General features: G+C 36.7%; 1 protein-coding gene across 1 annotated transcript in view; it reads left to right on the top strand.

Moving 5' to 3' along the window:
- The window catches only part of LOC105499478 (CWC27 spliceosome associated cyclophilin), a 264,382-nt gene that overhangs the window by 224,084 nt on the left and 28,104 nt on the right, over window positions 1–12,194 (top strand). Inside the window, exon 13 of the mRNA XM_071098872.1 lies at window positions 1,613–1,716. Coding sequence (XP_070954973.1) covers window positions 1,613–1,716 — 104 coding nt within the window. The remainder of the gene's footprint in view (window positions 1–1,612; window positions 1,717–12,194) is intronic.

Genomic DNA, 12,194 nt, shown 5'->3' with positions numbered 1-12,194 from the left:
AAGTAGACTGTTAAGATCCAGGAGATAGTGTGATTATAAATTTATAGCCACTTGCTTCTTCTTGCTCACGGAGAGCATAGGAGGCAAACAAGAATTCACAGGAATTCTACACACACACATTTTTTAAAAAAATATACTCAACACAATATTTGTGTTCATCTTTCACTTAACAATAGAATGCAATGTTTCATGTATATAATTTTTAATAACAATAGCATATTTATAATTTTTAATAACAATAGCATATTTAGGCCGGGCACAGTGGCTCACACCTGAAATCACAACACTTTGGGAGGCTGAGGTGTGTGGATCACTTGAGGTCAGGAGTTGGAGACCAGCCTGGCCAATATGATGAAACCGCATCTCTACTAAAAATATAAAAAATTAGCTGGGCATAGTGACAAGTGCCTGTAGTCCCAGCTACTCAGGAGTCTGGGGCAGGAGAATCACTTGAACCTGGGCTACGGAGGTTGCAGCGAGCCAAGATCGTACCATTATACTCCAGTCTGGGCCTCACAGCAAGACTCTGTCTCAAAAAAATAAAAATAAAAAATAAAAATAAAATTTTTAAATAGCGTATTTATTGCTTTTTACTAAATTTATCTAGTTTCTTATTGATAGACATTTAATAGGTTTTCATTTTTCCATTTGTATGAATAATGCTGCAGTGCACATCTTGTGCTTAAGCCATTTTCTCTGTTTCACGTTATTTTTCTATCATCCCAGGATTGGAATTACTCAGTCAAGGGGAATGATCATCTTAAAGTTTCCAATACATATCAACAGCTTTCTAAAGATATTCTAATTTACCCATTTCCAACAGTTAATATGTTCAGTCTACCTTCCCAATATCGATATTTTTATATTTTTGGAAATTTGTCAAATAAACAATACTATTTGTCTTTTTATTTTTTATTTCATGTAACTTAATGAATTACCTTTCTTTCTTATAGACACTAAAACCTTAACTATAAATGAGCACAAATTTTTTATTTTATTTTATTTTATGTATTTATTTAGAGACAGAGTCTCACTCTGTTACCCACGCTAGAGTGCAGTGGCACAATCATAGGTCACTACAGCCTGAAACTCCTAGGCTCAAGGGATCCTCCTGCCTCAGGCTTCAGAGTAACTGGGACTACAGATGCACACCACCACATCTGACTTTTTTTCTTTTCTTTTTGTACTGATGGAGTTTCACTACATTACCCCTACTGGTCTTGAGGTCTTGAACTCTTGGGCTCAAAAGATCCTCCCACTTTGGCCTCCCAGAGTGCTGGGACATGAACCAATGCACCAGGCCAAATATGTATTTTTAAAAGTTGGGCCTTCTGTCTTCTACATAAGCAAACTTTTGTTTCCCAAATCAGAAAATAGTCACCTATCTCTGAGGGGAAATGTCAGTGCAAATCCAAACTGTCAAGGTTTATTAATGTCAAGGTTTATTAATGTCACTATTGCAGCCTAAAGGTAGTTTTGTTCTTTTTGTTCAAAATCGAACATTTTGTTTTACATCCAAGTAGGATATTTCCTTTTCTAACAAACTTAAGCATCTCTTTTAAAATTATATTTATCTTTATCAGAAAACTTACCAGTCTAATTGTTATTTCAGACCCTTGCACTGCTGAACCAGTTTAAATCTAAACTTACTCAAGCAATTGCTGAAACGCCTGAAAATGACATTCCTGAAACAGAAGTAGAAGATGATGAAGGATGGTAAGGGCTTTGATTTTTGTGTATTAACCATGAACAAGTAGGCTCAGAGCAGAGACCCTACTGGTACATTTCCACTATATCATCCTTTTGTTTTCAGACTTTACCATCACCATTATAGGACCTTGGCAACTTTTGACTTTATTTCAGTTCAATATAAAGTAACATAAATAAATGCACCAAGCACTGAAGAAACAAGCATTTATTGAGCACTTGATGTGTCCAGCATTGGGCTAGCCAGTAAAAAATGCACAAGAAATATATGACACTATCCCAGCTCTAAGTAACTTTCTAATATTGTGGAAAAGATGAGCCTCACATTAAACAACTCGAAAACAACCTTAGAAGACAATAAATCAATAATTTCTTACATTTTCCCACAAACAACATTTTAGAACTCAATAATCTATTTCATAATCCTACCAACTTCCTCTTCAAAGTTATGATCTACAGGATCCTAGCAACTCATACAAGTTAATTTTATTTTTATCTTTGGATATTTTTCAGCTTTTTAAGACACTGATAAGAAATAAAGTAATGACATGTACATGTCCTTTGCTTAGAACTTTATCCTATACTGGCAAAAAAAAAAAAAAAGGAATAAAAATTGTGTTTTTCTTTATCACACCCCTCTGTCCTCAAGTTGACTTTACATGCAATGTATTAGGCCTCCCCACACCTAACTGCCTCCACCTCCCACTACACCCTGGCTCAGCCACATTGCTGCAAGCAAGCCAATGTATCACCCCCTACACATGACTCACCCTCTGGAGCCTCTGAACCATCACATGTACCATTACCCCAACCCAGAATCATAGCCTCAGTTCTCTCTGCCAAACAGCATCTCTCCTGTTTCAAAACTCTGTTCAACATTCCCATCCTCCAGGAAACCAGTCAGCAAGATTTGTTGAGCACTCACAAATCTAGAGGGTGGAGGAAGGAGGGCTGGAACACACATTTAAAAAGACATAAAAACACTTAAATAAAGAAAACATTCAAACACGTAAGACTCTGCAACTGTATATAACTTTAATCAAAAGGGCTGAGGGCATGATGATTTGAATGGAATGAATCCTATCTAACCTAGGACCCTGAAAGCCCTTGTCTATTTCTCAATTAATTTATAGTTTTCATATGATGTGGGTTACGATGCCAGTTTTTGTAAGATCCTGGATATCTTTTAATAGGTTTCTATTACTTATATAGATTTGTTTATACCAAAATTCAAAGTTGCTTGAAGGCAGAAGCTGTCTTCTTCCATAGTTTAGTGCCAAAGGCAAAGGCTCAGTGGATGTTGATTGACCCATAGAGATAAATGCACATTGTGTAGAACTTTTTGTTTTATATGACTGGACAGGTTTAGTTTAGTTTTGTTTTGAGTTCTTGTTTTTTTGGGGGGGTGTGGGGTGAGGGGATTCCTTGAATGTCTCAAAATCTCTTTCAAGTGTTTTGGGTTCAGCCACCACACAAAAAATGTTTTGCCAAGTCCTCTTCCCTTTATTTTTGAATCCATATGCATTTTTAAAGGAAATATGACCCATGTGTTTCTGATTCATTTACACTTAACTCATCAAGATGGTGTTTTGTAAGAGCAGTTTGATGCCCAATAAGTTTTTTTAAACTTTTTATAAGCCATTTAAGTCCTTTTTTATTGAACAGGAAAGTCACCAACAAATTCAAACCCCAGAAGATTCATTTGAAACTCATAACCCACAGGATTCAAATTTACTTTCAACTTGGCAAGACCATTTAACTTCTCAAGGTTCTTCCTAGCCCCTTGGTTCAGTATTCTCTCATTTTGAATTCCTCATTAGCTTCAGATACCAATGATGTATTTTTAAAAGTGCCATTCCTGTTTTTCATGTTATTTGGTTATACAATCAATTTTCTGTCTAACATTCTCATTAGGAAGTTTAAAATGGGGAAACTTCACTGGACATGGGGAAAAAAATCACTGGTCAATGATGTTGGCTAATTCTCCATTGGGAGAAAAAAATAAATGGTGAAGAGGTGGGGAACAAGTCAAAGGGACCACTAGCAGGTCTTCAGGAGGTTCATTTCTGCTTTCAATTGCAGTTTCCTAAGCAGAATGGCAGAGCTGTACACTATGCACCTCCAGAATTTTTTTGGTATTTGTTTTATCTAACATCTAACAAAAATACTTTTCATGTTCAAGGCACTATGCAGAATCAGATAGCATATATAGGGCCCTTATGTAATGCCTTTTTATTGCAATTTAGACCTTTGGATTTTGTAACCTGATTAGCAACAACATCATTTCTGTTCAGTTTAGCTTTCTCAAGTCTCTGGTGATTTAGATTCTCTCTCATAAAGTATATTCTTCTCAGGAAAGGAGTCTTATATTCAGAATGATTTATAACAAATATTATGAGTGCATGGCATGTGCATGTGTGTTATGCATAAATTACATGGTTACCAGACTATTTTGTAGGTCACGGTTGCCGCTTTTCTGAGAAGTGAAAGTCAGCCAGTGTGCTGTACTACACTGTCAGGGTCTGTTATCTGAGGTAAAATGATTGCTTCTAAGACATTTTTATGTGTCCGCATGAGTGGCCACACATTGAGGGATCATTTTCATTTTCTGTCAAGATAGAAACCATTACCAATTTGTTATGTTTTCTTTTACTTGGCAAACTATTCTATTCGCATTTTTGGCTGAGCTGCTGTATTGGCATGGTATACAACAGACATTTGGGTACCATTCAGCAGCATTATACTTTTTATGCAAAAAAAAAAAAAAGTAGGAGAGGGAGAGAAAGAAAAGAAATATGATTCTATTGTAAACAGTGCGTATGGTGTTTGAAAATTATTCCCAGATTTCACTGTCTAACAAGGCATTTAAAGAAGTGTTATTAGTAGATCTACACTGAAATGCATGATAGAAATTTTTCACTCATAATTACTAGGATTCCTCCTTTGTTCAGATATGTACTGCCAATATTTGGTAATAGTGATGGTACCAGATTCCAGTTTAGCAGGTAGAGTGGTCTCTTTGTCACTATGTTCCTTAGTCCCACAGTATCACAGACTCATGTAGCTATGGAACCCTTCTTCGAGCATGGATTTTTTGAAACCGATTAGACACATGGCAGGAGGAACTTGCCCAGGGATTCATATGACCATATGGATGAAGTCCATATGCCAGATTGGGTTTGGTTAGATGAAGCTTGGTGAGCTCCCAAAAAAGTTTTGAGAAAGATAGCCACCTGCTCCTTACACAACAAAATTGGCATTTCTAAGGAGAGGAGAAAAATTCAATCTATGTGAATGGCTTCAATCTTATGGGCATTAACTCTTCACTACTATGTTTCATTGAAAATTTATTTCCAGATTGTTAAATCTGAGATTAACTTAAAACATTACAGCACATATACAAGATAAAATAATAAACAATATAATGGTCTGTCTGCCTTCTTCCCTCTTTCTCTTCTTCTTTCTCTCCCCTCCGTCACTTTCTTCCATAGTACACACATTATAAAAATTTGAAAAATACCAACAATTGCATGGTTGCCTCAAGTAAATATTTTACTGATTATTATATAATTAAAAGATGTTTACTGTGGCCAGGCCTGGTGGCTCACGCCTGTAATCCCAGCACTTTGGGAGGCCAAGGCAGGTGGATCATCTGAGGTCAAGAGTTTGAGACCAGCCTGGCCAACATTGCAAAACCTACTTGCAAAAACATTGCAAAAACTACTAAAAATACAAAAATTTGCTGGGCATGGTGACGCGTGCTTGTAGTCCCAGCTGCTCAGGAGACTGAGGCACAAGAATCACTTGAACCCGAGAGGCGGTGGTTGCAGTGAGCCAAGATCGTGCCACTGCACTCCCGCCTGGTTTGTAGACCAAGACTCCATCTAAAAAAAGATGTTCACTGTGGAAAAATCAGAATGCAAACATGCTCAAGAAAGGTAAATGAAAATTACCTATGATCCCAAACTCAAAGATAAATACTATTACTTTATACATATCAATGTATATATTTATGCTATTTATACCAAATATGTAAAAGTATATTTTTATACATATTAATTTGTATCTGTCCAGGTACTGCTATGCACATACATATTTTAAACAGAAATGAGATCATATAGTACTACAGCTTTATAACTTGCTTTTTTCCCTCAGCAATATGCAGTGACTACTTCTCCTTATCATATATAATTTTATGATGTAATTTTTATCTTTTGTATTATGACCGTCGTATTCCATTATATGATGAACCACAAATTTACTTGACCGTGTTGTTGGATATATAAACAATGCTGTAACATCCTTGTTTCTATGCCATTGCCCATTTTCTTAGAATAAATTTCTAAAACTGGAATTGCTTGTCAGTGAGTATACATGTTGACTTGCTAAATATTTTCAAATGGCTTTCACAAAATATCATTCTAATTTGTACCCCGAAGTAAATATAATTTAAGACTTGTCTTAGGGCTATTAGAATCTCAAGAATTAATTAAGATTCCTTAAAGAGCTTAGTGAAAGAGATTAACGTTTTAGAAGAAATGCTTTGCCTTCTTAAATTTTTAAAAAATGAAAACACAGTGTGGTTTGCTTCTGTTTTTCATAAAACTATACAAGTTTCAATTTAGTTCCTCTTCTTGGGAGCCTTAACTCCAAATAGTCTTGTTCTTGGTTCTGAAAAATTCTCCAAGATAACCCTATGGGTTAAAACTTCTGGATATGGATTTTTTTTTTTTTTCAGTTTTATTATTGCACTTTGGCTAGTGTTAAAAATCAGTTTTAGCCATCAGTCAGACAGTTTGTATCTGCTAGATACTGAAGTTCTGAAAACCAAGATTTGGCTTAAAGAAGTTTTAAAGCTTCCCTTTGGAGTTAGCACAGTGCAGAAGCAACAAGTACCAGCTGTCTGTATCCAAAACAGTGAAATCTTAATACAGATGTAAAAAAGAGATAATTGACTTTTAGACCCAGTCAGACCTCATTATAAGATACCATGAAAGAACATAGCTTCATCTCATTGCTTATACTAGCAAACGTTTCAACACCTTTTATATGTAATACATACTGTAATTTGTGTATAGTTTAGTCATGTATTGAATGAAGGGTGCAATGACAGCAAAAGAATTTTTGGTTTTTTGAGACAGAGTCTCACTCTGTTGCCCAGGCTGGAGTGCACTGGTGCAGTCAAGGCTCACTCCAGCCTCAAGGATCCAGGCTCAAGTGATCCTCCACCTCAGCCTCCCAAGTAGGTAAGACCACAGGCATACACCACCATACTCAGCTAATTTTTTTTTTTTTTTTAAGATAGTGTCTCACTATTTTGCCCAGGCTGATCTCGAACTCCTGGCCTCAAATGATCTCCCCGCTTCGGCCTCCCAAAGTGTTGGTAGAATATTTCAATTGTTTTCCACTTCATTCAAACAGGACATTGCCAAGCACAGGTTAGCATAGATGAACGCAAATACAGCAATAAGGGTGGAGACTGTGAAAATAATAAAGGCTCGAGTTGGCTAAATGAACTTAGGCAACTTTACCCTTTAGTATTAGGCAGTGGAGCTTAAATTATTGGTCTCTGGGCCCTTTACACCAGGGGTCCCTGACCCCCAGACTGCAAACTGGTACTGGTCCATGGCCTGTTAGGAACTGAGCCGCCCAGCAGGCAGTAAGTGGCAGGCAAGTGAGCATTACTGCCTGAGCTTCACCAAGGTCATATCAACGGCAGCATTAGATTCTCATAGGAGCGCAAACCCTGTTGTGAACTACACTTGCGAGGGATTTGGTTGCATGCTCATTATGAGACTCTAATGCCTGACGGTCTGAAACAGAACAGTTTCATCCCGAAATCAATACCCCCTCACCCCCATTCATGGAAAAACTGTCTTCCACAAAACTGGTTCCTGGTGCCAAAAAAGGTTGGGGGCCGCTGCTTTACAATCTTAACAATTCCTGAGAACTCCAAAGAGCTTTTGTTTATATGGAATATATCTATTAATAATATGTTATAAATAACATACTTTTATAAAAAAATAATTATGCCTGCAAAACAAAACATTTAGTGATATGAGTAGCATTGTTTTCCAATTTTTTGGTAAATCTCTGAAATCTGGCATGATAGGCGCATATCTGCTTTACTCTGTTTTATCTCACACTTCATGTATTCTCTGAAAAATTCCACTGTGCACTCATGAGGGGATAAGAATGAAATAGACAAACAAGTGTCTTAGTATTCATACAAAAATAAATTTGACCTTGCAGGCGCACAGGGATCCCCAAGTCACACTTTGAGAACCATTGGGACAAGTCATCTCTGGTCATTGAGTATGTAATGATGGTCCTTTTTCAATCACAGATTATGACCCCATCTATAGGTCCTAGGAAGCTTTTTTCCAGGTCCCAGTTTGTGATCCTTGTTCTCAAGTAGAAGCAATGTGGTACTTTCTGAAATAAATGTGCCCATTGGCACTGGCCTAGGCCTGCTACAACAGAGTCCCGTTTCCCCATCAACCCTTTTCTGGCCTTTAACTGTTTTAAAGTGGTCTGTGACATGGCATTTGGTTTTATGTTCTTGTTTACTTTTCTAAATTTTTTCTCACACAAAGTAGTATTTAAATATATTCTTTTCCTTTTTTTTTTTTTTTCTTTGTTGTTGTTGTTGTTGAGACAGAGTTTTGCTCTTATTGCCCAGGCTGGAGTCCACTGACGAGATCTTGGTTCACTGCGATCTGCACCTCCCAGGTTCAAGTGATTCTTGTGCCTCGAGTGATTCTTGTGGTCCCGAGTGGTCACAAGTGATTCTTCTGGTCCCGAGTAGTTGGGACCATAGGCATGCACCACGCTCGGCTAATTTTTTGTATTTTTAGTAGAGATAGGGTTTCACCATGTTGGTCAGACTGGTCTCGAACTCCTGACCTCAGGTGATCTGCCCGACTCAGCCTCCCAAAGTGCTGGGATTACAGGCATGAGCTACCATGCCCGGCCTTTGGTTTTCTTCATTCTTATATTTGTGCCTAGCCTCTTCAATTCACAAAATGTCCTACTGATCCTAAGTGCTTCACATGCACTTGACTCTGTGGGATAGGTATTAATTATCTTTATTTACCCATGAAAGAACTGAGGCACAGTGAAGTTAAATAATTTATCTGCTTTTTGTCCTTATAGTACTGTATCCAGTGCCTGGTTCATAATAGGCCCAAAATCAAGGGCAGGACCAGGTGGAGGTGATTGGATCATTGGGATGGTTCCCCCATGCTGTTCTCGTGATAATGAGTCTCAAAAGATCTTATGGTTTTATAAGTGGCTGGCATTTCTTCTGCTTGCATTTCTCTCTCCTGCCACCACATAAACGACGTGTTTGCTTCCCCTTTCAACATGATTGTAAGTTTCCTGAGGCCTCCCCAGCCATGTGGAACTGAGAGTCAATTAAATGTCTTTCCTTTATAAATTGCCCAGTCTGGGATACTTCTTCATAGCAGTGTGAGAACGGACTAATACAGTCAGTTCGAGAAAGTTCCCTTCTACTTCTAGTTTTCTGAGAGTTTTTAACATGAACAATGTTTAATTTTGTCCAACATTTTTCTGTACTAACTGATATGATCATGTGGTTTTTCTTTGATTGTTAATAGGGCAGATTACATTGGTTGATTTTCTTTTTTTAATCTTAAACTAGCCTTGGATTCCCGTAATAAACCCCACTTGGTTGTGGTATATTATTCTTTTTTATACATTGTTGGATTCAACTTGTTGGATTCAATACTTTCTTATGGATGTTTGTGTCTATGTTCATTAGGGATAGTGGTCTGTAGCTTTCGTCTGCTATTTTTGTCTTATTTAGGCATCAGAATAATGCTAGGCTTTTAAAAATGAGCTGGGAAATGTTTCCTGTGCTTCTATTTTTGGAAAAAAAAAGATTATTTAGAATTGGTGTTATTCTTTAAGTACTTGATAGAATTTGCCAGTGAAACCATCCAAATTGAGATTTCCATTTTAGGTTTTTTTAAAAAATAGACTTTATTTTTTTAGAGCAGTTTTAGGTTCATGGCAAAATAGAGCGAAAGCAGAGTTCCCCTATACCCTCTGCCCATACACACACACACACACACACACACACACACACACACACACACATAGCCATCCCCACTATCAACCTCTCCCATCAGACTGGTATATTTGTTACAATCAGTGAACCTGCATTCACACATCATCACCCAAATTCCATAGTTTATATTAGGGTTCACTCTTGGTGTCATATGTTCTGTGGGTTTTTACAGATGTGCAGTGTAGTGACACATGTCTACAATTATAGTATCAGTGTAGTTTCACTGCCCTAAAAATCCTTTATACTCCACCTATTTATTCCTCTCTTCCCACTAAATCCTATTTTTCTGTACCCATAGTTTTGCCTTTTCCAGAATGTCATATAATTGGAACCATACAGTATGTAGCCTTTTCAAATTGGCCTCTTTCACTTAATAATAAGCATTTAAGATTTCTCCATGTCTTTTCATGGCTTGATAACTCATTCCTTCTTAGCACTGAATAACATTCCATTGTATGTGTGTACCACAGTTTATCCATTCACCTACTGAAGGGTGTCTTTGTTGTTTCCAAATTAGGGCAATTATGAATAAAGCTACAGTAAACATATGTATAAAGGTTTTTGTATGAACATAAGTTTTCAGGTCATTTGAGTAGATATCAAAAAGCAAATACTGGATTGTAAGGATACATTTAGTTCTGTAAGAAACTGCCTAACTGTCTTCCAAAGTGTCTCTACCATTGTACATTCCCACCAGCAACAAATAAGAACTTCTGTTACTCCACATCCTTACCAGTGTGTTGAACCAGCTTTGTTGTGTACCTGGGATAAATCCCACTAGATCATGGTATATAATTTTTTTTATACATTGTTGGGTTCGATTTTCTGATATTTTGTTGAGGATATTTGCATCTATGCTCTTAAAATATATCAGTTTGTGGTTTTCTCTTCTAATCCCTTTGTTTGGTTCTTGTATTAGGATAATGCTGGCTTCACAGAGTAAGTTAGAAAGTATTCCCTCTGCTTCTGTCTTCTAAAAGAGATTGCAAGGAACTGGTATAATTTCTTTGTTAAATGTTCAGTAAAATTCATCAATGAACCCATCTAGACCTGGTGTTTTTGTTTTATCAGAGCCCCCTCAGACTGGGCCCCCAGGAGTTTCTTACTCTCATGCTAATCCACACACAGCTTCCTGCAATTCATCAAAATTACCACTTAAGCATTCCTACCAGTTTATGGCTCCAGTAGCATTTGTTCCAGGTAAGCTGATCTGGAAAAAGATTCTCTATAGTTGCCTGTATTTCCAGATTTGGGGGTGGCACTTTACCCTGTGACTTCAACCCTCTAATGCATCTAAACAAAAATCTTTTTTTTCCAGTTTTATTTAGCTTTTTTCTTGTTGCAAGGATGAACTGATGACTTTCGAGCTCTTTACATGTTAGAGGTGAAACCAGAAGTGCCCTCCTTTTGTTTTTTATTCTTCAGTTTCCTCTTTTTGGCATTCTTTTGGATTATTTGAGCATTTTTTAGCATTTCCATTTAATTTATCTATTGTGTTTTTGACAGTATCTCTTTGAATAGTGTTTTGTTTCACTGACTGATATAGGAATTACAATATACTTTTAACTTTTCATAGTTTATTTAGAGTTAATATTTTATCACTTCAATAGAAATATAGAATTCTTATATGTATATAGGTCCCTTTACCTCTTCCCTTTGTATTCTAGCCAATTTATGTATCACATCTACATACATTGAGAATCCCCTCAGAAAAATGTTAATAATTTTTGCTCTCAGCTGTCAAACACATTTTAAGGAATTCAACAGGAGAAGACTCTGTTATATTTACCCAGATATTTACCATTCATGTTACTCTTTCTTTATTCATGATATGTCAGGTTTCCTTCTGGTATTATTTCTCTTCTAGCTAAAGAACTTCCTTGAATAGTGATTTTAGAGCAGATCTGCTAGTCACAGATTATTTTAGTTTTCCTTCATTTTAGAGTGTCATTATTTAACCTGCATTTCTGAGGGATATTTTCACTGAATACAGAATTATGGGTCAACAGTTCATTTCTTTCATCACTTTAAAGATGTTTGTTCCACCAAATTCTGTTCTGCATGGTTTCTTTTGGAAAATCTTCACTCATTCAAATTGTTGTTTCCTTATAAATAATGCGTTATTTTTCTCTACAATTTTTTCATCTTTTGTTCTTGCTAATTTGATTTACATGAGTAGGTATAGATTCCTTTGGGTTTACTATGTGTGATGTTGGCTATGCTTCTTGAATCTGTAGGTTTGTGTCTTTCACCAAATTTGGGAAGTTTTTAGACATTATTTCTTAAATTATTTTATCCTCAACACACTCCTTCTTCTCTATTCTAGGACTCTAGTGACATGAATTTTAGACCTTTGCTGTTCTCTGTCACCTCCATTCTGCTACTGAGCCCTTGC

This window comes from Macaca nemestrina, chromosome 6 (genome assembly GCF_043159975.1).
Source record: "Macaca nemestrina isolate mMacNem1 chromosome 6, mMacNem.hap1, whole genome shotgun sequence".
Lineage (NCBI taxonomy): Eukaryota > Metazoa > Chordata > Mammalia > Primates > Cercopithecidae > Macaca > Macaca nemestrina.
This window is presented reverse-complemented; position numbering and strand designations above follow the sequence as displayed.